This window comes from Dermacentor albipictus, chromosome 8 (assembly GCF_038994185.2).
Source record: "Dermacentor albipictus isolate Rhodes 1998 colony chromosome 8, USDA_Dalb.pri_finalv2, whole genome shotgun sequence".
Taxonomy (NCBI): domain Eukaryota; kingdom Metazoa; phylum Arthropoda; class Arachnida; order Ixodida; family Ixodidae; genus Dermacentor; species Dermacentor albipictus.
Window position 1 is genome coordinate 67,571,696 of NC_091828.1, and position 27,177 is coordinate 67,598,872.

Below are 27,177 nucleotides of genomic sequence, written 5' to 3' on the forward strand. Positions count from 1 at the left end.
GCGAAGCATCTAAAGTGTAAACGCTTTCCACAAGTCTGCAAGCACGTGGAAAGCAGACCTAAAGTCAACGGTGTAACTTTTGACACTGTCTGAGCACAACACCATGCGGCTGTACATATATGCGTGACTTGTACAGAAGCTTTAGATTGCGGATCACACCTTGGTCCATCGGCTACAGCATTTCTGTGGTGTTCGGCGGCAGATATTCCACCTGTATAGCCTTTACGTCTTTTATATGGCCATGCACACAGCACAGTTGTCCACAAACAGCAGAACATTTCGATTCTTATGTTCAAATCTTCTGTCCAATTTGCGAATGTACACTTCAAATAACTACTGTCTAGCGTTGTGCGAATACTACAGTCGCCGACCGTTTATTCGGACCTCACGGGGACTGCGAAAATGTCCGAATAAACAGGTGTCCGAAAAAGCAGATTAAGAAGAAAAAAAAAGAAATCCTTTATTTCCACGCGCTTAATCGGCCTCGGCAGTAGGCTTGGAAGAAATCGTGAATGCGCCGTTGCACGCTGTTCCGTTTACGCGCAATCAGATAAGCCTGAATCTCGGAGAGGGTCGTACGGTCACTATTAGCGGCTGAAAGCACAGTCACTGCTTGTACACGCTCCGCATGCGACGGCAGCGTAGCACATGGTGCGTCATCGCCGGCAGTGCAGCAGAAACCTGACGAATGATCTTGCCGTCGTCGAGTTCTGCGCATGTCAATACAGCAGTGTCAGCACCTATGAAACTGTCAAATGAGACGGTGTCCGGAATCGCAATGCAACCACTGCGCAGGTCTCGGCAGAACATTTTCCGCGTCAGTAGGGAGCACATCGGAAAGCGACAAGTCTTAGGCCTCCCGGCAACCGCTTGCCGGCATTCCCCAGCGCAGTCTGCGCGGGCACTGTCGGCGCCATTAGACCTTTGACGCGATGTTTACGTATGCCGCGTTGGCTCACCGAAACCTCGACACAGCACACAAAGCAAACACCACCGTGCCGACACAAGTCGCACAAACGAAAAACGCGGCCTGCTCGCAGCGTCAGCGAAAAAACAAATCAGCTGCTGGATTGTCTTGACATGGCTTAGTAAGCTGAAACCGGAACTGCTGCAGAGCCACTCTATCTAACCACGCAGAAACGATGATGATGAGCGGGGATTTCCAGTAGCGCCACTTCGTGGGGCAGCAAGGAAGCTCCGTTCAAAACGAAAATGGCGTTCAGCAAGTCGAACCATGCACCGGTCAGAGTCGGTGCATGGTGCTCTCGACCGAGTTGGCTCAAGGAGTGTCCGAAAAATCAGACGAGAGGTTGCAAGGTGTCCGAACTTTCGGCAGTTGTTATAGATTATGGTCTATGGGGAGAACGGCGGTGCCGCGAAGCTGACCGAATAATCGGGCATGTCCGAATTTTCGGAGTCCGGAAAATCGGTCGGCGACTGTATTCGGTTTTTTGAATAGTAGTTTCATATATTACGTTCGATATTTGCTTTGAGTGCAGCTGTAATATTCATGCTTTTCAAAGTGTTGACAAACTGACAGTTGCAAGTTTGTTTACTGTCTAATACAGTCGACGGCCCATTTTTCAGACACCCGAATTTCCGGACATGCCCGGTAATTCAGATGCTTTCACGGCACCGCCGTGGTACCCCGTAGAGTCAATGTACAAGAACGTCTGCAATTTCAAATCCCAAAACCCGTCGCCATCTGTTTTTCCGGACTTTTTGCCAGGACCGCATGTCCGAAACGTCATTGATCGAAGCCACCACCGTCACCAATTTTAAGTATCTCTCCACCTTGAACAGGCACTCTCGCACATAGATCCGCTGGCAGCCGTAGCCACTACCGCGGCAACATTAGGCCTAGCTACTTTGACGTTCACTAGCTTTTTCACCGTTGTTAGCAATGGCGCCAACTCCGCCTTTGTAATTCTCGCCACTGACTTAAAAACTTTGAAAGCACAATGCGTTGCATAATTCCGGTTTCCGAAAGTCAGCTTTGCTGCAATACAGCAGTGTTGCGCGGTAAAGCATGCGCTCAGTATTGCGGTGAAACATACCAAGAGGGGGAAGAGGCTATTGTCACGGGACACAGTATGTATTCCGTAGTTATACACACGTGCATCCGCATTCTTCTGTCACAGTAAGAACACTGATATGCCTAACAAGTGTACTGGCAGGCCTTCAGAGCTATTTCAGACGTGCCTGTGGTGATTTGAACCCTTGGGGACAGTAAAGGTGGTGGTGGTGGTAAACATTTATTGCTTGAGCCTTTTTGCAACATTACTTGTGAGGGGGCTCAGGAGCGCGTAGGGTGTCCGGGAGTTTGTGGCCCTCGGCGACCCTCAGAGCCCAGTCCAGCAGCCGTATTTGGTCGGCTGGGTTGGAGCTAGACACCGCGGTCTCCCATCCCTCGACGTCGGTGAGTTGCCACTCAGAGGGTGGCTGGAGCTCAGGGCATAGGAACATAATGTGATGGAAGTTAGCTCTAGGTGCGCCGCAGAGCGTACATTCCTGTTGATATAGGCCTGGATGAACCAGGGCGAGAAAAGCTGGAGAAAGAAAAGTTTGTGCCTGAAGCTGGCGCCAGGTACTTTGTTGGAATTTTGTTAAGGATTTATCTGGGGGAGGGTATCTCAACCGCATTTCGCGGTAGTGGAGGGTGATCTCGTGATATTCGACCAATCGGTCTCCGGCGTTATCCAGGTCATCGGACGGCGTGGCTCGGTTGACGGCTACTCGAGCGATAGAATGGGCCATCTCATTGCCTGGATGGCCTGCGTGCGCGGGCACCCAGATGAGCTTAATTGGTCTGAGGGGGGTCTGATGATTGAGAATTTTCAGTGCCGGTTCATGAACTCGGCCTTTCGAGTAGTTGCGGATTGCAGTTTTTGAATCACTAAGGATAACCTCGGCAGTGGTGGTTGAGATGGCCAGCGCTATGGCAGCCTCCTCCGTCTCTATGGACGTGCGCGCGTGTATTGTGGCAGCTGTGATGTAACCAAGTTGATCGGACACTGCACTTACGGCATAGGCTGGTTTCTGTGGGTAACTAGCGGCGTCGACACACACAGTGAGGTGGTCGTGTTGGTGTTGTTTGTAGAGGGCTTTTGCCCTGGTCTGCCTGCGTGCCTCGTGATGCACGGGGTGCATGTTTTTAGGCAGGGGGAGAATAGTGATGCAGTTTTGTATGTCCGATGGTAGAGGACATGTCTGATGGGCCTGGGAAGTAGGGATTAGTCCTAGTTTGTCCAGGATGTGCCGACCTGTGGTGGTAGAGGACAGCCTCTCAATTTGGGCTGTGCGATGGGCTTCCGTGAGCTCATCAAATGTGTTATGTACCCCCATGCGAAGGAGGCACTCGTTTGGCGTGTGCCTGGGGAGGTTAAGTGCAGTCTTATACGCCTGACGTATAAGGGCATCCACTTTTTCTGTTTCCGTCTGGTTGAGATGTAGGTATGGGAGCGAGTATAGTACTCTGCTTATGACAAAAGCCTGCACTAACTTTCTCAAGTCCTGCTCTCTCATCCCATTGTGTCTATTGGCTATCCGCTTAATCAGGCGCATAGTGTGGTGTACTGTGGTGGTGAGTTTGTTCAAGGTCGCTGTATGTCTGCCGTTGTTCTGCATGACCATGCCAAGCACTCGTAGCTGTGTGACCTCTGGAATGGAATACGTCTTCATGTGGATACGGATGCTAGGGTTTGGAGTTGGGTCTGTGCGACTCTTAGGGGGATGAAGAACAAAAAGTTCCGACTTGGTGGGGGAGCACGCGAGGCCTATTGCCATAGCCCGCTCCACCACCACATCGGCCCCTGCTTGTAAGGTCGCCTCCATGTCGCCTATGCTGCCTGTAGTGGTCCACAAGGTGATATCATCTGCATACAGGGAGTGCGAGAGGTTGGGAATATTTGCCAGGTCTCTGGCCATGGGAATGAGAGTAAGGTTAAAGAGGAGTGGCGAGAGCACTGACCCTTGCGGTGTGCCTCTGCTACCCAGTTGGACCTTGTCTGTTGTCAGTTCTCTCACAGTAAGGACCGCAGTCCTGGCCTGTAGGAAAGCTGTGACATAGGCGTGAGTTCTCGCGCCTACGTGTAGATCGGTTAAGGCATTCAGCACTGCGGTATGTTCCACATTGTCAAAGGCCTTGGTCAGGTCGAGTGCTAGTATGGCTCTTGTGCGTTTGGCATGCCGGGGGTGCAGGACTTCTTCAGAGAGCTGAAGCATGACGTCTTGCGTGGATAGATGCCCGCGGAAGCCAATCATTGTGTGAGGGAAGAGATTATATGTTTGCATATGCTGTTGGAGTCTTTCTAGTATGACATGTTCGAAGAGCTTACCTAGACATGAAGTGAGTGAAATCGGACGTAGGTTTTTTAGATCTAGCGGCTTGCCTGGCTTGGGAATAAAGGTTATCTTGCATGTCTTTTACTGTCCCACCACAGTGGGACAGTAAAAGACATGCATTCATTTTTTCAAACTGCCAGATTTTTCAGACGTTTTTGCAGCCCCTAGCGAGTCCGAAAAACCGGACGTTGACTGTAATTAGAAAAACAAGCTTGAATGTAAGTTAGTAAAACAAGTTTCAGATAAAAATAAATTCCTTTAAAAATTTCTCGTAACCATCATAATTGCTTAGAAACCTTTATTCCCGAGAAAACTCAAACACCGGTTCAAAAAATTTTAACTATAATATTTCAAAAGAAAGCGAAAAGATGAGTGAATGACATCACCATTGTCAAAATAGTGGAAGCTTGGTTGGTCAGCAAGAATTAATTGTGGTCTCATTCTCACAATTTAGTCCACATAACCCCACAAAGCTCGAACACCATTTCATATCAATGAAAATAAAACAACTTGCTCCGATGTATTTCTGGTCATGGAGAGTTTATTGGTATGAAAAAAACAGCAAAATTATAATTGAGTAAAAAATAATTAGTATACTTAATTAGTAATTCATTTGCTGAACTATTCACAACTGAACACTCCCTCTAGAATATCAAGAAGGCTATTATGGGCTGTACATTAGGTTTTTAGCACTAAATCAGATTTTTCGGGCATTAAGTTCAGCGTATCAAAAATGATGTTTGGGTTTATAGGGTTAATGATTGCATATATCCAATAATTATCTTGCATGCCACTTTGCGGCCAAGATTCTTGAACAGCAACTATTCAATATTTTATTTGAAAATATTCAACCAATATCACTATTCACACAACCCTACTACTGTGTTATCCAGGCCTTCTTATTGACCTCATACTGAACAGGTAGGGTAGCCCTCTTGAAACACCTTGGATTCTTCTATTTTTCTATGGTGAGCATTGGAAGCTTCTCGCTGCCCGACATAAACGGTCAGCCGTTCTTTGCTGTGTTTGCCGCCATGGCAGGGGTCACCAGCAGATGGGAACATTTTCACTGGGAGCAATTTGTGGAACAATCCAGTTTCACCGCAGTTGACCGTGTTCTCAGGCACGAACTGCTGCAACGAAGACTGCAGCTTTCCATTCCGATGCTGCATAATGGCTGAATCGTCAACGGCACCACTTTCCCGGCACGTCTTCTTGAATTTGAGGTCTTTGCAATTCTTGAAATTTCTGAGCAGCCCATTCCTGAAATTAAAGTCTTTCATATTCATTGGAAGTGCGAAAGCCTCTGCCTTTTGCTTCAAAATGTAACCCAAGACCGGGATTCGCGTTGCAATCATGGTGTTAGCAACATGAGGAGCGCTCCCTCAAGCTTCGGGTAAACACCCTGACTTGCATTCTCTTTTTGAGCCCCATTTGACTTTCTGGCCAACTCCAAGATCTTCAACTAACTTTTCATGAAATATGAAACCGTTTGCTTCAAAATTACGAACTCTTTGCCCTTGTTGGCTTGTGACCGGCCACTTTCAAGTTGCTTGATTATGGCTGCTTTCTTTTCCCTTGTCAGCCTACGATAGGGCTTGGCACTCTTTGAAGCCATGAGAAAAGATGATGAAGGTGTAGTCGGCGGCGAATTCGCACGATGAGAAGTAATTCTGCACAACAGGATCACATGACCTGTGGATTAACACAAAAGGCTATGGCCATAGCTACGGCTGGCTGCGGCTACCAACGAATTTGTGTGCAAGAGCGCTGGCTTGAGGTTTCATTACGATATGGTGGCCACGGTGCTCGGCTGGCTGCGGCTAGCGAAAGGGCATGCGAGGTTTGGGGTTTGAGGCTGTGAAATAATCAAAATAACACCGATAGATGCGACTTTGGACCTGCTGTTAGGGCTAAAAAGTCTGGAAAATTGGACGGCGAAAGATTTGAACATCCAAAATTTCCAGCGTTTTTATTCATTGGCTCTATGGGGTATGAGACGGTGCCATGAAGCAGTCCGATTTATTGGGCACGTCCGGAAAACTGACTGTACTCCCATAGGTTCTAGTAGTTTGTCTGGTGATTGTTATGTGAGCTTGAGGATGTTAGGAATGTGTGCAGGAGTGGGCCCATAGTGTGCGTCACGTCCGTCAGTTTTTGGTCGCAGTCACTGCTTCTTGGCCTTTTGGCTAAAAACAAAGTGTAGTCATTGTTATTAATCAAACGAAGCACATGCTGTGTCATGCCTACAGCACCTAATGTGTAATTTTTTATTCACTTAATTCGAAACCTGAAAATGCCAATTTAAGCATGTGAAGTTAACACAAAAGTTATAGCAGCTTTTTTGACATGCTGAAGCTAGCTTCCTGTTGTGAATAGGTCAACAAACCAATTACTGTTTAATTAATCGCTGGACTAATTTCTAACTCGTTAATTTCTTTTTTGTATGAATGTACTCTCCATGGCAGAAACAAAGGTAAACAAGTTGCTATAATTTCGTTTTGTGTAGAATCGTGTTACAGTATCATGGGCTTAGACAGGATCTACATTAGAGAACTAGTTATTCTTTTCGGTTTTCCTGGAAGTTAATTGTAAATCATGTTACTTCTCATTTTTTATAGACAATGATTACAGGTTTGCTGGTTTAGACAAGATCTACATAGGAGAACTAGTTAATTTTCTGGTTTTTCTGCAAAGTAATTGTAACTCATATTAATCTTGTGCTTTATAGACGATGTGCAGTTGTACTCTGGATGAACTAGCCTAGTACAGCACCAACCAAACATGGTGGTAAACAAGACACACCGCAATCTTCCAAACTTCGCGTGAACTAAAATTCAGGCATGAAACAGCCAGGGCTTTAGGTGGAAGAGGCATTTTACATGCCTCCCTCTATTTAGGCAACATCCAACATGACATCGGGGTAGCTTCCGGAGCAGCATGTGCCTAGGGCCGACTCATTTGGTTCCCCTTGTGCAGATTAACAAGCAGACGGAGAAGATGTACGCCCTGCTGGCCATCTGTCTGACGCTGCACCCACAACGCATTGACGAGAGCATCCTGTCTCACCTCAAGGACAAGCACGGGGAGCAGATGAACAAGATGCAGCGTGGGTGAGTGCCAGCAGTGTTACGTTTACTGGTGCTGCGTGTAGGGCTACCGTATTTGCCCAATTCGAACACAGACTTTTCTCAGAGAGAAAGAAGTGTGACAAGAAGATGCAGAATTCTGACACACTCTGTGTTATGTGAAGCATTTCGCAAGTATCTGGTGACTATCACCCAATGGAGAGGGTGTGTGTGTTAGAATTTTATGAATAAGGTAATTGCATGAGGTATATACTTGCATTTTTGTACTACATGGGCAGATTTGGTGCAAAATCTAGAGCAATCACCTTCCTTTTCTGCTGGCTCTCAAACTGGATGAATTCATCCAGTTTGAGTTGGCTACTGGCCCAACAGTTTTTGTACAAATTCATCTAGAAATTGCAAATAAATAAATGGGGGGGAAAGAAGAGAGATATTATATACATAGAGAGAGTAATAAAGATCTTATTTAGTTTATGAATTGGATTAACACCGAGGAAGAAAAGGATGAGGATTTCATTTCGTTTCAAATGGAAAGAAACAAGGACTTGTTAACTCACCAATGACCATCCTTCTGTGGACCATGCTTGTTAAATTGAGCGCAGGGACAAGGGCATCTTTGCCGAGATCTTCAGCGTGGCCTGCCCCAAGTTCCTGAACCCAGTGCCGCCACCCCTCACACCCGCAACACTCGACAACAAGGAAGTGAGAAACTACGCCAAGGTCAGTTCTTGCACACATGCACACAGCAGTTGCGTTTGTGCTGCAGCTGTAGTCATTGTCTTGGAGACTGTTGCTGTAATGCACACTATTTCATTCAAGCATATCTTCTGTACTACTTGAGGCTATGCTCAGTCTGCACAATGCAATCTAGTGATGCAGTCGACTGGGCTCTTTGAGCACTCCGGTGTCATGCTTTACATTTGGCTGGTTGAAATTAAGCACTCACAGTGTGTTCTTCTGGTTCATTCAGAGCATTGCATTGCTGCTCAGAGTGCTGGCAGTGTGATTGAGATCCCACTGGATTCCGACCACATGGGGGGCGAGGGAATCGGAGATCTTTGTTCGCAACAGAATGCGTTCAGTAGCTGCAACTTCACAAGGCGGGCGGTGCACAAAATTTGTGCGAACGAGTGGGAGAAAGCTGCCAATTGGCAAGCGTTGAACGCCCCGGAAGTTGACGAGCCTCATTTGTCGTCTGCTTGGGGACAGTATATTGCAAAACAAAACGTTTTGCCTTCTATGGAATAAAATTTTTATATGAAAGAAATCTTTTTTTTTTTTTTTTCTACTCAATCTTAAACACGTTCTCGTGCACTTGACTCTCATTATAACGGACCCTGATAATCCGACAACAAACATCCATTTTATCCGAAATCCGTAATATCCGAAACGCCTCACTTCCGAAACATTTGTGAGGTCAAATAACTTTATTGGAAAGATTGAGTGACGAATGTCCAAAGTAAAAAAACAAAAAAAAGTCTCAATTTTGCCCGAAAGGCTAAGCATCGATTGCGATAGCAAAATAAGCAACATAAGCACGACAGCAGCAGCAAGTGAATTGACCTTGGTGCTGTCTCGCTTCAATGCGAACTAAACATCGAAAGCACAGCACATGCAAAGCCACTGGCAATGGGTGCACTTTCTCCACATCGCAGATCGCTTTCAAAATGCGGCGCCCACGCAGGCGAGCACTTTGTCCACACTGTAAATTGCTTTCAAGAGATGATGGCCACGCCATAAACAGCTGCCACCAGAGTAGAACTTTCCGCGCCTTGCGCATGTGGAATTGAGCCGCGATCGTTGGCTGACCTTCGCAAGTCAGTTGTCAGCCCGAGTCGATGCGGCGAAAGTATGTTTTATGCGCCCGATTTTGAAGAAAAAAATTACGCTAATTTCGTCCGCTGTAGCCAATCTTTGTAGCGCAGTCCTTAAGAGTGAACTTGATTGCATTCATAAAATAAGTAGAACAAACTAAGCCTCAAATATGGTCCTTTATATCCGAAAGTCTGTTGTACGTGGGTCCGTTGTAACGAGCGTAGACTGTAGTAATACATATGATTACGACAATTTATTATTGTTGGTTTCTGTGCACTCTTGCTAGGTGGTGTCTTGAGCAGCAAAAAAGAAAGAAAGCACAACGAGTACAGTGGCATGCTTTTCAAAAGGCAACAACAACATGTCGTCACACCATAATGCCAGACTTGGCCACTAGGTTGCTGTTTGGATCCGATCCACCAGACGTGCCATGTGAACCTGGTCTCGTGGTGAGCACATGATCGCTCAAACAGAACACCTCTCATCACGTCCTGCTCCTAGCAGACGATGTGCTTGGTTTCAAAGTGATTGACAGGAATGTGTTGGCATTTTAACGTCGCCAAAAACGCGGCCGCACCTGGTGGCTGACGACGTTGACAAGGCCTAGGCCAATCGCCTAAGGCAAAACTAAACTCACATTCCGAACAACGATCTCCAATTGCGCCCATAGTTTCTCCAGTTGCTCTCCGAGCAGCTCAACGTTTGGCTCGGGCAGAATATCTCTGGGTGCAATCTCATGGGGGCTCCTCATAGCTGCGAACCAAATCAGAGAGCAGTAGAAACGAGTTAAATTTATCATAAGTGGCCGCTCAGGAACCTAGAATGCGCACTCTTGATTGGTAGCTTGCCAGGTTGGCACAATTCTTGTCAAACTCATTGCATACAGTTATAGTAGTTCTCTTCGATTTGTCATCATAGACTTTCCAGGACTGTCTGAGAAGCTGCGTACGGCAACATTCGTTGGCTGAAAACAATGCTTTTTGCAGTCCGGGATAGCAAATGGAAGGTGCCTAGTGCCTTGTCCAACACAGCGCTGGGAAATTGGTGGCAGTAGTTGAGTGGCATTGGATATGGAATCATTATCTGGTTTCTTAGGATGACTATTCCTGTTCTTGCTTTTTTTAAACAGCCGGTTAACTCTGGGTATCTAAAATGCATCAACATGAAGCTGGGAAGTATGACATTGCTGGCTGTTGCATTGAACATGCAATTTCAGAATTACTGATGTCACATCTTGGCTGACTGTGACAGGTGTTTTGGCAGCAGAGGCATCAAGTGCAGTTGAACCTGGATATATCGAACAGCACGGTGATCACAAAATAGTTCGATATAGCCAGAATTCAATATATAACATGACTTTAAAAAAATGCATTAAAAACTGCTGCAAATCAATCAATGAACCAAGGGCATGATTGGGGATCGTTGTTCGGAGCGCGCGTTTGGTTGCGCCGCACGCAATCAGCCTAGGTCGTGCCGACTTCATCCGCTGGGAGCACAGGGTTGATTGCACCACACACAATTATTAACATGGGCCGCACCAACTTCGTCAGCTGCGCGAAGTCGACGCAGTCTAGGCCAATCGCGGTAGGCGCAACCAAACGCGCACTTCAAACAACAATCCCCGATCATGCCCCAATTGTGGTGCAATAAATACTCACTTGAAGTTTCATACAAAGGAATTGTTTATTTGGTTGAAAGTACTGCAGCAGTGCAGCCTGCTTCTTATTGCGGGCTTAAACACGGAGTCCTCAACATAGTCTAAACGATCCACAAGCGATAGGCCGGTGCCCTCTGTTGCGCCGCAGTAGCGGCATAGAAGGGCCAAAGCACCTACAGCCCCAGTTGAAGTCGGGAGCACGGCAACATCAGCACTTGCTAGATCAACCTCGGCATCGTCTTCGTTTGGCCGCTACTTTTGCTGCGATCTCCACGTCCGTCAGTCGAAGTATTTTGAAACACTGTCAATAACGAAGTATTAACTGGTGTCTGCCAAGGCATCTATGAGTGAGCGCAGTGAGCACGTGCTATCGCGCGTCTTTGTGGATGCAAACCGTCAGTCCTCGCGAGCCGTGGCAGGCGCAGAGTGTGGCACCGAGGAGGAGTCCGTGCGGCAAATGCAATGTGTCATTGACGTTGTCGAACTAGCCAAGCCACCGTGTGCATAGGCTGCTATGTTCAAATGGCGCCCTAGGCACGATCGATGTGTGCAGCTATAGTGCACAGTAATCGGGAACGCCCATCATGCCGCCGCTGTCTTCGAGGGTGTTGTGGGAATGCTCACTGCTTGTGAACAGAGCACACACGGTCTGGGGTGGCGGAATTCGATATGTCCATTTTATGCCCGACCTCATTCAATATAAAAAATTAAAAATGTGTGTGATTTTCCAGGTGATATAGAAAGTGTTCAATATATATGCAATAATTCGATATATCCGTGTTCAATATATCGAGGTTTGACTGTAGTTCTTTCTACTATTTCTTTCTTCTCAGGAGCCTCTTCAGCAGCAGCTCAACGTCTTCCTCAGCGAGGTTGAGGGGCAGCTCATAATTCCTACCATCAGGAGGTGAGCCATCAATTGGTGTGTTGGGAAGGTGGCATAATTTCTAGCATTTTACAGTTTTAGCTCGTTACTGTGAACACCACGTTAATGAACTTTAAAGATTAACAATCTTTTCAGGAATCCACTGATGACTGGTTTGATTGCTTTAGTACAAACATACAGCTGAACCTCGATATAACGGAGTGGGTAAAATTGCCAATTTGCTTCGTTATATCGAAATTTCATTGTATTGAAGTTCGACCTTTTCCACAAATAAGTACAGTCGCATATCCATTTTTATTGCACGGAAAGGGGCTGCAAAATTTTTCGAATTATCGAGCAATTGAAAAAAGGCAAGATTGAATGAGAAAACAATTAATTTTGATGAATTTGGGAGCCAGGGACGAATGATACCATTTCATTCCACATCGACGATATCTTCACATTGGCGGTACGAATTAAGCGAAGCCAGCCACACTTTTGCGTGCACTCCACCCCCAGGGCTGGTAGCGTCGCTTGCACTGTGGCGATGCTGCAGTATCATGAAAAGCACGGGCAGTGGGGAGCAAACGCTTTGACTGACTCTTGCTCCACCAAATCACTGAAATTCGCGATTGCGCAACCTCCAACACTGTATGTGCGGCAAGACAACTTACACGATGCCCATCGTCTCGGCATGCCCACTCTTTCAACACATGGCAGATTATTTTTAGTGCAGCATGTGCAGTTGCGTATGCACTCAGCCGCGCTTACAGCCAGAAATTGCGAGCACGCCAACTTACCAACCCTGCCCCTCACGTGCGTTTGATCACGTTACGAGCTCGCTCCCCTTCCCCTCTTTCCCTCAGCTCATGTGGGAAGGTGGCACTCACGCAGCCACCGCCTCACCTTAACACATTTTCACTCACACCTAGAGCACAAAGGGCATGACAGGGTCTTATTGCACTTGGGACTTTATACGGAACATGACCCGGCTACACTTCAGCGGTGGGTCGCTCTTGTCGAGCGGCCCGCGATTTGAGAGGTGCATTTGCAAGCAACCGCTTGTAGTTAAATTATTTGACCATATGCGTCCGCAGAAGTTTCCATTTTTTGTCTCGGCATTTCGTTGTGGCAGAAGTAAAATTTCGTTACACCGTTAAACCTCGTTATAATGAAATACTCGATATAACGAAGTATTTAACTTGTCATAACCTCTTGTCCAATAGAACACCATGTATTTAGAACATGAATATGACGAAGTGTGTTTATATAGAACTATAACTGTGTTTCAGTGCTATGAACTTCAGAATACCAATGTTTTCATATTCACAATCATTATTCAGTTTTCTTGTCATGTTAACAATGCCTCATTACCAAGAATGAATACAAGGGTTGTCCGTAAAATAAGGTTCCCAAGGAGCTGCAGTTGCGATGAACGCTGTTACGCGGGTCCAGCGACACTGGCGTGTAGCTTGGTTCCCCCTCTCCCAATCACCACCCCGGCGAGCTGTCTGCGGCGCTCAGTCTTGGCTTGGCAGCCGTTAGAGATGGAGCTCCCACTCGCTTCTCCCACCAGGTGGGAATTATGCTCTGTGATTTGTTTTTTGTGCACAAAAAACACTGCGCCGATGGACGTTCATTCCCGAATGTGTGACGTCTATGGAGAAAACTGTATGAGCATACAACACGTGTACAAATGGCGCATAGAATTCAAACACAGACGTACAGGCGTTTATGACGAACAGCGTTCTGGATGGCCATCGGTTTCAGACAAAACAATTGCTAAAGTGGAAGAAACAATGCTGAAAAATTGAAGGGTGACGGTTCGGGAGCGCTGCGAGATGATCTGTGATGTCAGCGAGACCTGCATTGACAAAATTTTGACAGACCATTTAGGGTATGCCAAGGTTTGCGCACGGTAGGTCCCAAGAATGCTTTTAGAAGATCACAAACAGCAATGTGTTGAAGCGGCCTGTGAATTTCTTGAGGCCTACGAAACCAATGGCGAGCAATTTTTTTACTCTATTGTCACTGGGGACGACACCTGGGTCCATTACACGACACCAGAAACTAAACAACAATCTCGTCAGTGGAAACACTCAGAGTCGCCGAAGCCGCGGAAGCTCAAACATTGTGTGCCGGAAAAGTGATGGCGAGCGTCCTTTGGGACAGGAAGGGGTTATTGTTGTGGGAATTCATGCCTGCTGGTACAACAATCAATGCATACTGCTACTGTGAGACATTGCAGAACCTTCGCCGCGCGATTCAAAACAAGAGGAGAGGCATGCTCACGAAAGAAGTGCGTTTCCACCAGGACAACGCTTGTCTACACATCGCCTGTGTAAGATATGATCTCATCAAATTTGGATGAGATAATGTCACGCGCCTGCCCTACAGCCCAGACATAGCCCCAAGTGACTACCATCTCTTCCCTGAATTGAAGAAGCACCTGGGTGGGACGCATTTCAGAACCTGGGAGGAGTTAAAAGAAGAGGTTTTAAGCTACCTTCATGGCGCAGCGGGAGAGTTCTACAATTCAGGCATAAAGAAGATCGTACACCGCATGCAAAAATGCACGGACCTCAACGGCGATTATGTAGAAAAATGGGGGAAAGTCTAAGCTCTCTAAAAATGTAATATTCAATGCCAATAAACGTGTTTTTCATTGTGAAAAATTATTCGGAACCTTATTTTACAGACAACCCTCGTACTATTCCAGAATGTGTGGATTCTTAGATTTCTCTGTATCCTTCACGGCAGCCAGAACAGTAGACTAGCAGACATCGCAGTGCATGGGTTTAGAAAACCCTAGAAAGCACTGGAGGAGAAAATTGCAGGAGGGGGCTTCTTTATTTTTCTATTGTGAAGGCAATGACGCATCAGGTTTTGCCAGCACATGCTCCACCCAGACAAGTGTTGCCTAGCAACAGAGGCGCATCTCTTCATTTTTTCGTCCTTCTTTCTGCTGCCATACCAGCTACACGTGCGGAGAAATGTAACCTCCGTGCTCGTGGGGATGTCACATGGTTGCACTTTTTGGACAGTGTCATTTACATGCGCTTGCGCTTTGGAATAGTTCAGGTGTCCGCCACGAGCAAGACAGTTGCAGTGTTCATGACAAGGAATGTAAAAAACAAACAAACTAAAACATTGCGCTTCATAGGTAACATTGATCTCACCATCGCCATTCTCTTTCTGAGCACTGCGTGTCGTGCATCCAGGGGTGGGGGGTATACTGTAAGAGTCCACCTAGTGGACTGTCCATTTCGGCCGCTGCTGATTGGATGCAGCCATATGAGCGAGGAGGAGACGAGTGGCCTCAGCCAATCAGCAGCTGCCGAAATGGACAGTCTACTAGGTGGACTCCTACAGAATACCTCCCCTGGTACAAGTTGGTCACAATTGCGCAGGGCCTTCAAGATTTCAACATTGTAATCTGGTCGAATCGCCAAAAATCACCCGTATTTTGTGCTGCACCACAAGTGCACAAATTTTTTTCTGCCTCGCAGCATCGAAGTGTACTAGTCTTTTGCTTGAGTGTCTGTTACTTGCTGGGAGACCTGATTACTTGGAAATTATGAAACTTGTGGTGCGGTGACTTGACAAATTCTTTCTATACTGGTTCGTGTGTGAGAAATTTTGGTTTCTTTAGTTGGCCCCTTTGCACATTGTAGCACTCCGGCAACCACGATTTAGTCATCCAAGCGTCGCAACTCTTGGCGTTTGGAGTTACGGTCGTGGAAAATCGAGCTGTTCGGCTTGTCCTGTCGATGATTCGCCGTTCTGGTGATACATTGGCAAGGACTGTTCCGCCATGGCCGTTCCAGAAAATTTGCGTCAGTCAAGTCTTGACTGGTGCAGTAATGGAATGGCCAACATTTTCTAACCCTTAGTCATTAAGTGTAACTTTCTCTTTTCTTGGCCCTCATTTTTGTGTGAAGGTTTTAGAAAATTGGAAGAAAGGTACAAGTTGGTTACACAGTGGTCATATAGAAAAGTTTGTCCAACTAGTAGTGGGTGCTTTGTAGTGCTTGTACTTGTCGAGTTTCTTCTGGCATCACTAGCACTTGCCTCTCTGATAAATACATGTCCTCGAATGAAAGCATGAATGTTGTCTTGAGAGTATCCATAGTGCTTGATATTTAGGTTAGTGCTAACATCTTTCTCAAGCGGGACATCACTTGGTATTCCTGCTTGTGCAAGTTGTGTGTTTCACATTCGCTCATAAGAATGAATAAATAATTTCTTTTCTCTTTTTCCTCTTATTATTCTTGCAGCTTCTTGAAGCTGTACACTACAATGCCCGTCTCAAAACTAGCAAGCTTCCTCGAGGACAGTGATGTGAGTCAGCACAGAATCTTCATTCCTCTGCCTTTGTACTGCAGCAAGAACAGTAAAAATAAATACTTTTTCTTCTAAATCTAAATCTTTTCTCCTCATCTGCGCAGGTAAAGACCAGGAACTTCCATTGTCACCTCCTCAGCTTCAAGGTGAGTATAGTTGCAGACGTAAGGCTTATATTTTTTAAAACACTCCGTGTTGTTAAAAGATTATCTGGAACTACCTTGTCCACTCTGTGCCATGATTCGAACCTTCACCGTATGCCTTCATTTATGTTGCATCTTTGAAGACAGAAGCCACGACATGGCAAACAGCACAAGATCACAGCAAAGAGTACGGGACAGTAGAGGCATACAGTAACATGGCATTTCTTGGGGTGCAGTGGTTAAAAAGTAGTTCTTGAGACAGTCACCAGCAGGTGCCCATAAGTAAAGAATTCACTGTTTTGCTTCAGTGTTTCATCCGCTGTCAAGCACGAAGGTATGTACAGCCTTTGTCAAAAGAAACAAAGCCTCAGTGCGTGTGACTGCAGTTGTCTCGAGGTCGTGTTGTTGGCCTCTCGTTGCACTTCCTGAGACTTCTAGAGAGGGAAGCGAACTTTCTTCCTGGCCCTAAAGAGCTTTCTAGCACTGCAAGTGCTACGGCATACCTGTCACAGGACGCTGCAACACTCACCCATCTGGTGGGTTTGTTTCTTTCGACAAAGGCTGCACATTTCGGCTGAAGTGTTTCACTCATGTAATACAAACATTGTATGCAATGTTCTGTAACCCCTATGTGCTTGCTTAAGGCAAGCACATTTTTTTAATGTTGGGATGTTATGCATTCCAGAACCCACCAAGATTGCAATTTGGGAGAGCTGCTGTTATGATTTTTTCGTCAGTGTTTTGCTGCATTTGTGCTTCCTTTGAAGGGAGTGGATGAGTGTTTATCTAGCATAGTTGTTTGCAGTGAAATATTAATAGTGTACTGACAGGCTGCATGAGCAGCTTTTTTTTTTGTTGGAATCAGTGGAGGACACGATTGAACCCAGAGAAAATGTGCCGGGCTGTGAAGTGTATGTAACTAATTGGTTGCAGTAGTGCTGTCAAGCTAGATCGGAGGAGAGATTCCACTTCAGCAGCAGTGCATAACCATGCTTGGGTTTTGCCTATGTGTTACATTACATCTTATGCATCTGGCACATGCACGGTAATTTATTGTGCATGTTGGCAGGTCTGAGCGCATTGTCAGCTGCATGGAATTACGAGGCAGTAAATATGGGCATGATCTGTATACTGTTCTTTCTGCCTAAGCAATCAGCAACAGAAAAAATACACAATCACACTGAAAAGTTGATATGCTTTGCATCATTTATGGGTTAAAAAGAGACTGCCGTTAGACATGTAGCAAATTGTGCTTGCATTTTTGCACTTTCAATTTTGGTTTCAAGTACATTACTTCAGCTGCTTCTTCACATTACCACTTGCAGCACAAAATGAAGAATGTGGTCTGGACCAAGGGCTCCAGTAGCTTGGATGGCGAATTCCAGTCTGGCTCAGATGTTGACTTCTTTATTGATAGGGTGAGTGTAGCCTGTGAGAGCACAACCCTTGACCTCTTGAGAGGGATACCAGTAAAGTTTGTATGCTGCAACATGCCAGTTGTGTTAGGCTACAAGTGTGCATTAAAGAAGTGTGTTGGCTTTAGCATTGCATAGTTCAAACTTTTGCTAGCTTTTCCTACTATGCCAGCAGTAGTCAGCAGCGAAACAGCTGTCTGAGCCAACAGACTGTGGGCTGAGTCATCTAGAAAAATTAAAGCTACAGTAAGGGCACAAGCATATCTTGTTAGTTTGAGAAGTGGTGCAAACAGGCTGCGTTCACTACGGATGCGTAATTTCTCATTTAAAATTATGGTGGCACTAATGTGTAGAATTGGAGCGAACAAACTGTTCGTTAGTAGTTTCGTCTAGAACATCAATTACATGTTATTCACGCGTGCTAATCGCGGACAAGTTAGGGTTAACTAGAATACATTGTGCTTTTGCTACTTCCTGTGATACAGTGAAACCTCGATATAACAAAGTCGTAGTACTTGCAGCGAAAAACTTTAAATTGGGGATATTGTTAATTTGAGGTTTTAAATAATGTCACAGATTCCCAGAACATTCCTGGTACACAGTACCTTGTCAGTAAGCACTGATTAACAAATTGCAAGAAGGTTGGGCCATAATAGCGCAGTTACGAGCGCCAGCGCGCCCAGTGCAGATCGCGCCGATAGCCATGCATTGTTGTTACTCACGGCATCTGAGTTTCATACAATTACTAGCCCTTTCAGGGTCAATTTCTTTGGGCAAATGGGACCCCCCAGGGTCTTTCTTTCTTTCTTTCTTTCTTTCTTTCTTTCTTTCTTTCTTTCTTTCTTTCTTTCTTTCTTTCTTTCTTTCTTTTCTTTTCTTTTCTTCTTCTTTTTGTTGCAGACTTAATATCTTCAAAGTGATTTATTTTGAAGAAAATTTGCCGTAATTTTTTTAGAGATCCTGAAGTGTCCAAAAGGTATCTTTCGTAAATAAGCATGCATTGTTTATTCATGCACACAGATGGGCTTGCATAAATACTTATAATAAGAATAAAAAAGTAGATGCACTGGAATTGATATATTCTGATTTGACACTTGGGCAGTCATCTGCATCAAAGGAATCACCACTCGACTTGTTTGCAGAGGAGCAACCGGTGCGCATGTCCATAGCGTGATCGAACCGTGCATGTGACCGCGTGCAAGAAAACTGTATGGTTGTGCACCCGTCAAGAAAGCCAAACAAGTCAGAAACTTGCAGTAATCCTTCGTCCCATCTCCAACGGGGGGCAATCAGTCTTTGGGAGTCTGAAGAAAAGAAACGCAGGCAAGGCAGCATCGTTCATATACAACAGCATTGTTTGTAATAGCAGCGCCTGCCTGTGAATAGATGTAATTGCACCCCTGGCAACAATAAGCGAGTGAGCATCTAGCAGTGCACTCTTTGACAGATTAGAAACCAGGTGGACATCAGTTTTTGTGCGTGCGTCAAACGGAAACAACCCGCGAGACAAAACTAAAACTAACCACCAGGCGGTTGCCATCGCGCCCACATAAACAAGCTCTGGAATTAAAGCCAAGGGACTATGGAGTGAAAAAAATAATTCTTGTATCCACACAGAGTGCCAGTACTTTATGGGCAAGGGAGAGTTGAAAAATTTTCACGTTTTTTCGCACATACAAACGGCATCATAAATGTTTGGCATCGACCATTTGGAACTTGTTCGGGTCTTTTTATTTTATATTTACATCTTTGACTCTCAAAAGGGCTAGAGGAAACTGTGGCACTAGTGTCTATGGGAGCTTCAAGAAGCAGGGCAGTTCAGCCAGCATGGGAAGGATGGTTAATGCACGGATTCGCCTACACTGTGTCTTTCTTGCTTTAAACGGCTTTGTTACTTTGCAAGCTGGTCATTTTCAAGAAATTACTGCATCATATATATAATTAATCAAACATTCTTAAAATTGCCCGACAGCAGGATTCAAACACAGGACCTCTAGAACAGAAGCCCGATACTGAAACCATGACGCCATGGATGCGTGGACAAACGTAACCGCTGCAGTTGGCAGTGATGATGAGTGTTTGCACTGTCTTATTGCCTTCTGCATTTAAAGAAGTATAGATTGCTTTACAGTTTAAGGCCAGTGAAGGAAGATAAAGCGTAATTAACGAATCACAAGCACGAAAATCGGCCAAATCCAAATACTGAGCGTCGTTCCCATGGTGGCTGAACAATCGCAGTGCCGGGCTCGGAAGAGTAGAGGAGGAGGTGCACAAGCTATGGGGAGAGGAAAAATAATCTCGTGGGCCTTCTCTCCCCGACGATGATGGCGTCATCCCACTGTGGGCAACACTATCAGCCGCGGGGGCAGAGTGCATCTGAAAGCATAGCTGACTTTGATTTGCACTGCCAATGTGAAGTTGTCAACACAGCATGAAGCTGTGTATTTTGTCGTCGACTCTCAAATTCAACCACTTTCTTTTTTTGACTCATTCAAATTTGCTTTCTCCAATTGCGCGATAGTCCAGAAATTCTCTCAGTAAGAAAAATCAATCGGCGACTGCATAAAATAATTTCAATTTAACGAAGCGAATTGCACATTTCACCGACATCGTTACATCAAGGCTTAACTGTATTGAGGTTTGACTGTGTTGGCCTCTATGCCTAGTTTTGGGCCTGCAGTATTTTAGGCAATGGTGAAAAATCACTATCTCGGGTTACCAATAGTAAGAGACACTCCACCTTGCGCTTTCTCTTTTGTAGTATTTCGTTTGCCTGGGATAGTACTACCCGGCTATCCACGGTCAAGTCATCCACATGTGTCAACTTGCACATTTGGAGTTACGCCCGTGGGAGATCAATCCTTTGGTTGTGACTCATTGATGGGTCACCGTTCTGGTGACCCACCTGTGATGACTGCCATTGCGAAGGTCGCTTCAGAGAGTTGGAACCAAGCTTTGTCTGTGGCTGGTGCCTTAGTACAGTGACCAACACATACTACCAGTATGTATACAGGCGGGACCAAAATTTTGAGGAATCTGCGAGCTTTTGCCAAGCTGCATTATTGTGCCTTGCGACTTGCAAGAACTCAGTAATATTTTGTTTTTGGCAAGCACGTAAGCACGAAAAGATGTGCTGCTGCCATGTGATGGCATGTGATGACAACAAGTGCTTGCTTCATCAGAGGGCACGAGATTGCACTTAGGCACATGCTTACAGATCCTGCAAACTTTTGTCCTCGCCTGCATAGTGCCCTTCCCTTTATGAAATCGGTTACCCTTTTATTCAGGAATGCGCCTTAACTTGAAGCCCATGTTTGATTTTATCTAGATGGTGATTGGTGTGAACAGCGCAAGACGCTCATCGCGTTTCCTTCGACGCGTTCACGTCTGGCATTATGTTGACGATGTTCAAGCATGAGCTTCAAGTTAAGGTGCATCTCTGATTACAGGAGTTGGCCTGAACTTTCTGATAAGCCAAACGTGTTGGGGATGTTTTTTGCATGATCTGTATATTCAGTGTATTTCTGTGATGCTGCACAAAACAGTGGAACCCACTTTAACAATATTCAAGTGCCACGAAAATTCCATTGTTATAACCGATAATTGTTATAACCGGGTTGCACGAAAAAAAATGAAAATGGGAGGGAGGCCAGTGTCCCTGGACTATCCTAGACGAATGCTGGTGCATGAGAAGGTGCTGTCAGTATACTATGCAGGTAGACGGAGACGAGCTAGCTCCATCATCCACATGTCATCTGTTGGACGTTTCTAGGCCTCTCACACCGAGAAATTCACCCATGCTCTCCTAATGGGTGTCCCCTTTAATAATGGCCCTAGCTGTACCTTTCCTACACAAGTACAAAATAACCCTCAAGCTAACAATATAAGAATGAGCTGAATATAGTAGACTTGTAATCTGAAGCCATTCTTTCTTTTTCTATACCCGACTCCATCACGTTTGTTTACTTCGTCGTGTGCTTGTCTTTTCTTAGTGCTAATTCACTTGAATGATGTTTGCACACTGGACTATGCTGATGCGACTAGTTTTAAGGTTATTTGCAAGCAGCATGCGTACCATGAATTAAAGTTGTTGCGACTTCTTTCTCTCGCCGTCCCCTTTGCAGGACATGATACATATAGCTGACACCAAGGTGGCCAGGCGCTATGGTGACTTCTACATCCGCCAGTACCACAAGTTCGAGGAGGTGAGCCAAGCCAAGCCGATCTGGAGCTTGAAACCTCTCCAGCACAGGCTCACTTGCTGGCGTGCGAGACTTTGGCTTCGCGTAGCAGGGCCAGCAGGCAGGGATAGAAGGAGCATGAGGAAGCTGAAAGCAAGCTCACAAGCAGGCTTGTGCCTGTAGAATGAATTAGTCTAGCGGCCTTCATAGTGACTCGAATGCCACAACTTAAATGTAGCTCCTCTAGCTGTGAATAGCTGCAAATGGCTAGTTCAGCATGTTTTAAGTACTCACAATGTGGATTGCGCATTGTAAGCACTTCTGAAGGTGGCACTTGGAATGTTTTTCTGAGTCTTCTTCATTGTTTCTCAACCCTTGTTTTAACATAGACACATTAATAGGGTTCTTTACTGGACTCCTTGAATCATCCAGAAACCATAAGTATCGTGTTTAGCAATATATGAGAAACTGTTCTGAAAACTAAGGGAATAACTTACGGAAAATTATTATCAAATGAGATAACTAAAGATTGATGTCATATTCGAAACATACAAAATTAGCTCAAACAAATATTTTGAAAATGTTTTGTCTATGAGATAAGGCTCAAGCAAGTCTGTTTTCAGTCTGTTTTGAGAGAGTGCACTCAAGACGCCACTGGCACATTGTTGAATGTGATTGTACTGCTGCTATTTAAATACTTTTGGACTTGACAGTTTTAGATTTAAGGAGGCTTATGGCATCAAGGGACATCCATGGTCCAGTCATCCAGGCATTGCACAATGAATGCTTGGCGTTACAACCGTGGGATATTAATTCGTTGAGCATGTCGTGCTGGCGAGTTATCGTTCTGGTGACGTGCCAGCGCCGACTTCCAGCGCAAATGTTGCCTCGTGATGTATAGCACTGTGTTCTTTCTGAACAGTGCCTCGCATGGCAACAGACATTCTTGTTTTCCAGACATTCATCCTCTCTTTGCCAGTTGTAGAAATTTCACTACAGTGAACGAACGATTTTTCCAGACGCCCGATTTTTCTGACATGCGTGATAATTCAATTCTTCCCCCAAGAGTCAATGCCTGAGGATGTCTGAAATTTCAGATGTAAAAGCCCTTTGCAGTCTGATTTTCCTGACATTATCGAAGCCACCACTGCCGCCATTTTGATTATCTCGCTGCCTCGAAGAGGCGCTCTCGCGCACAAATCTGCTGGCAGCCGTAGCCACCACTGTGGCAAAGCTATGCCTACCTGCTTCGACGTTCTCTACCAAGCTTCTTACTTTTCATTGCTGTGGCATTCATTGAAAAAATTTGCCACTTTCAACAATGGCGCTAACTCCGCTTTTGTAATCCTCGCGAATGGCTTCGAAGCTCGGAAAGCATGACACATTGCTTAATGCGGTTTCCGAAAGTCAGCTTCGCCTCAGTAACAGGCGTTACGCGGTGAAGCCTACGTGAAGTACTGCGGTGAAGCATATCAAGAGTGGGAAGAGGCCATTGCCACGGGACACATTGTGTATTCCTTAAATGTATGTGCGTGCACCTGCCGTCTCCTGTCACAGTACAAGCACCGATACGCGTAATATGTGTACTTTCAGGCCTTCAGAGCTATTTAAAATGCACCTGGGGCGATTTGGAGACAGTAGAGGTCATGCATACATTCTTGTGGACAGTTTTGTGGCCTTTAGAGAGTTAAAAAAAATTGTATTTTGACTGTACATACCGAACCTGAGCTTCAAGGTCCACCGGAAAGTTAATCGACAACTCTGGCACTTCTTTAACATATATTGGTCTGATCGAAATTCTGCTCCAAGTGGCGCAATCAGGAGTTGTGTGCTTTTAGAGGTCGATGTGAGAACTCGTGGTCCCGAATGTATTTCTTAATGGCCACGCTCTGTTGGCACTTATCCTGTCACCACAGGCACTGCAACAGTGGTGCTGACACCTTGTGAAGCTGTTGTTTAAACAAATGCAGGCAAAAGAAAACCTTTTTTGTATTGAGCTTGATCCACATCATTATACAAATACAGCTGGCAATTATGAAGATGGCGGTGGTGATGTGCATAGCGTGGCCCCTTGTATGATTTCTTAAGGATCAGAATGGAAGTTTAAGGACTTTTTATGATCAACTATGCCGTACTTGGCCACTGTCACCAGAGTTTTGGTGGTGACATAACCTTCAAATTCAATCTTAGTGCTTGATTTTTTCTTTCCTCCATGGGAAGTTATACAGCACCATAATGTTTGAAATATGTTTCACAATTGGACACATTTCTTCAACATGTGTCCCTTGATGCTCCTGTTCCTCTGCTTGTTCAAATGTCCCCACTCTCATCACACTTTCTCTCCCTTTGGTTTCTTTGATGCAGTTTTAGGCATGATGCACTTCTCTTGTGCGTGCATGTGTGTGTGCATTTTTTTATTTTTAATTATTTCTGTATTCCTATGTAAATTGAACATGACAGAAGGCATAGGGAAATGATTTCCCTAACATGATAAAAAAAAAATTCACCTGAGTTGCCTTTATAAGTGGATGTTGCATGCTACATAGAAGCTAGTTTTCCATTGCCATTTTCTCCAATGTCAGTATTTTGACCGTTCATAACTTCATTTGTCATAGTTTGGACAGACAGGCGGACATGGCTACAACAGTCCTCAGTCCTACAACAGTGCTCAGTACCTTCCCCCCCCCTTTCTTTTTTCTTTAATGGCTCATTAGACATTTCATGCTAGTACATAAAAACTGGTTGTGCTCCATCGTTTTTTTCCGATTCATAATTCATCTAGTATCTATAAACCACTTCGCCTGTCAAAGTGTGGCCGGATCACCACTACACTGGTTCACCATGGCTGCCGTGCCATGACTGAGCAACAGAGCACTGAGACGTTTGCTTCACTTGCAGTTAGGAATCCTAACTTACAAGGTCTTTCTGTGCATAGATGACCTCTCCATAGATAGCACAACAGGTACACAGTGTTATTTTTAGAACTAGTTGCTTCTGGTGAGGCAAGGAGTGTGCTGAAAACACATGACTGTACTTGGGAGTGGCAGGGGCTGTGTGAAGTTGGGTGCCTGAGTTTTATTGGGAGTGGCAGCTAAAGGGTTAGAGAGACTCAATGAGAAAATGTCAAGATACAGTTAAATCTCAATATAACAAAGTAGGTAAAATCGACAGTTTGCTTCGTTGTATTGAAATTTCATTGTATTGAAATTCAACCATTTATGCAAATAAACTACAGTCGCCGATCGATTTTTCTTACACAGAAATGGGCCGCAGAATTTCCCAAATTATTGGGCAATCGAGAAAAGCAAATTCGAATATGAAAACAATTCATTTTGATAAATTTGGGAGTTAGCCACGAATGATAAGGTTTCTTGCCACGTCGATGATATCTTCACATCGGGGGTACGAATTAAGTGAAGCCAGCCACGCTTTTGCGTGCACTTTGCTTCTGCAGCTGATAGCATGGCCCACACTGGCACGACACCATCAAAAAAACCACCGCCCCTTCCAGTCAGTGAAGATGGTCGAACAGCGATGCTGTTTTACTTAGACCGAGTGTTACAACCAAGACAGGGTCGGTTTCCGCGTCTCGGGTGCACACATCGAGATCGGCTTCCCGGCGCTGCCGTTTAGACTCGGCATCTCTGGCGCACAATTCAGGGTCAGCCCTATGACGATGAGCCCGTCCACGAACCAACTCTCGCTGACGCTCACGATAGGCAGCTTCCTCTGGAAGCTGTGGTCTTCACATGGTTTTAGCTGGGATGGAATGTGTGGAACCACTAATCCAAAGCTCCCTATATTAGGCACAAGGCCCACCACTGGAGATGCGGGCCCTGCAATTGCTTTGATGAGTGGTTGGATTGGTTCTATGATTGACGTGGCTGCCCTCTTGTTGGCGCAAGAAGCCACGCCACGCCCTCCTAGTATCGCGTTTCAATCTCTTGGCACTGTGTATTGGCCGCAAAGCGCCAGCATAACATTTGTTGCTTTCGTGGCAGGGTGGATTCAATTATCGATAAATTTAATGCCGATCTGGCAAGATCGTTGAAAATGCACCATGTAACCGTACAAGATTCGCGTATGAGGTAGCATTCTCACAAGGGGAAAGGGGTCACTCCAACCCCTTCCCCATGGTGAGCTCTTCTTTTCCTCATCCACTAGTTCACGTGGCCTCTTCTTACCAAAGTCCGGCAACAACTGCACAGGGTCCGCATGAACAGCTTCACAGTAGAGAAGCGCCGGCAGTGAGGAGTGAACGGGTCACCGAAACTCGAGATTACGCAACTTCCAATACTAAACGCGCATGAAGACTACTTACGCGATACCACGCCATCTCGGCACGCCAACTCGTCACACACGCTGCAGATTACCTCTTAAGCAGGGTGTACAGCTGTGTATGCGCTCAGCCGCACTAACAGCCAAGCGCAGCCACGATCGAGATGCATAGCAAAAATCTCGATGTGCCTACTTACCCCCTCCCCCTTCCGCCCCTCGCGCGTGCTTGATTGCCGTTACCGTGAGTTCAATCTCTTTGTCCTCTTTCTCTCTTTGCTCGTGCAGGAATCGTGAAGCGACCATCTTTCTAGTCTTACCCTCGCACTTAAAGCACAAGGTGCAATAGGATCTCATCGCACTTGGACTTGATACGGAAAATGATGCAGCTCCACATTGGCAGTCACTTTTGTCATGCCGCGCGTGATTTTAGAGGTGCATTTATATGCAGCCACTTGTAAATCAATCATTTGACCATCTGCTCCTGCGGAAGTTTCCTTTTGTTGTCTCGGCATTCCTTTGCGGTGGAGGCGAATTTCGTTATACTGATGGTGGTGGTGGTAAACTTCATTGAAAAGGGGAAGGGCAAAGGGGGAGGTGACTGAGGGATAGGGGTCAAGTAAGGCCCTGGGCCTGCTTGGCCTTCTCCGCCCAGTCCGCCAGTTCAAGCTGTGTCCCCTGAAATAGTATACACACTTCTTTATATTGAGGTCCTAAATATATGGTGTTCTATCGACAAAAGGTTATAAAAAGTTAGTACACTCAAGTGCATTATATTGAGGTTTAACTGTAAACTCTGGGGATGCGAGACTCTCATGCGTCCCCTGATATGCTGTTTTCCCGCATAGCTCCCTTCTCCTGTAATCAGGCTTCGTCGCATGGCTTGATGCCCGCGGCAGTCGGTGTGGTTGAAGCGCAGTATGAAAGATGGCGCAAGTATTGCGCTGCTAATGCCACCTAACGGCGGGTTTACTTGGGTGCGGAAAGGAGAAGGCTCTTCCTCTTTGGCTCAGGGTCATTAAGCGGCGAGGATGTTCTGCGTGTGCACC

At 45.6% G+C, this 27,177-nt stretch overlaps 1 protein-coding gene across 1 annotated transcript in view; it reads left to right on the forward strand.

Annotated features, from left to right (window-relative positions):
- Nucleotides 1-27,177, forward strand: part of eIF3l (eukaryotic translation initiation factor 3 subunit l) — a 41,470-nt gene that overhangs the window by 13,526 nt on the left and 767 nt on the right. Inside the window, exons 12-18 of the mRNA XM_065447441.2 lie at nt 7,324-7,457; nt 8,036-8,153; nt 11,739-11,812; nt 16,048-16,111; nt 16,219-16,260; nt 17,583-17,675; nt 21,797-21,877. Coding sequence (XP_065303513.1) covers nt 7,324-7,457; nt 8,036-8,153; nt 11,739-11,812; nt 16,048-16,111; nt 16,219-16,260; nt 17,583-17,675; nt 21,797-21,877 — 606 coding nt within the window. The remainder of the gene's footprint in view (nt 1-7,323; nt 7,458-8,035; nt 8,154-11,738; nt 11,813-16,047; nt 16,112-16,218; nt 16,261-17,582; nt 17,676-21,796; nt 21,878-27,177) is intronic.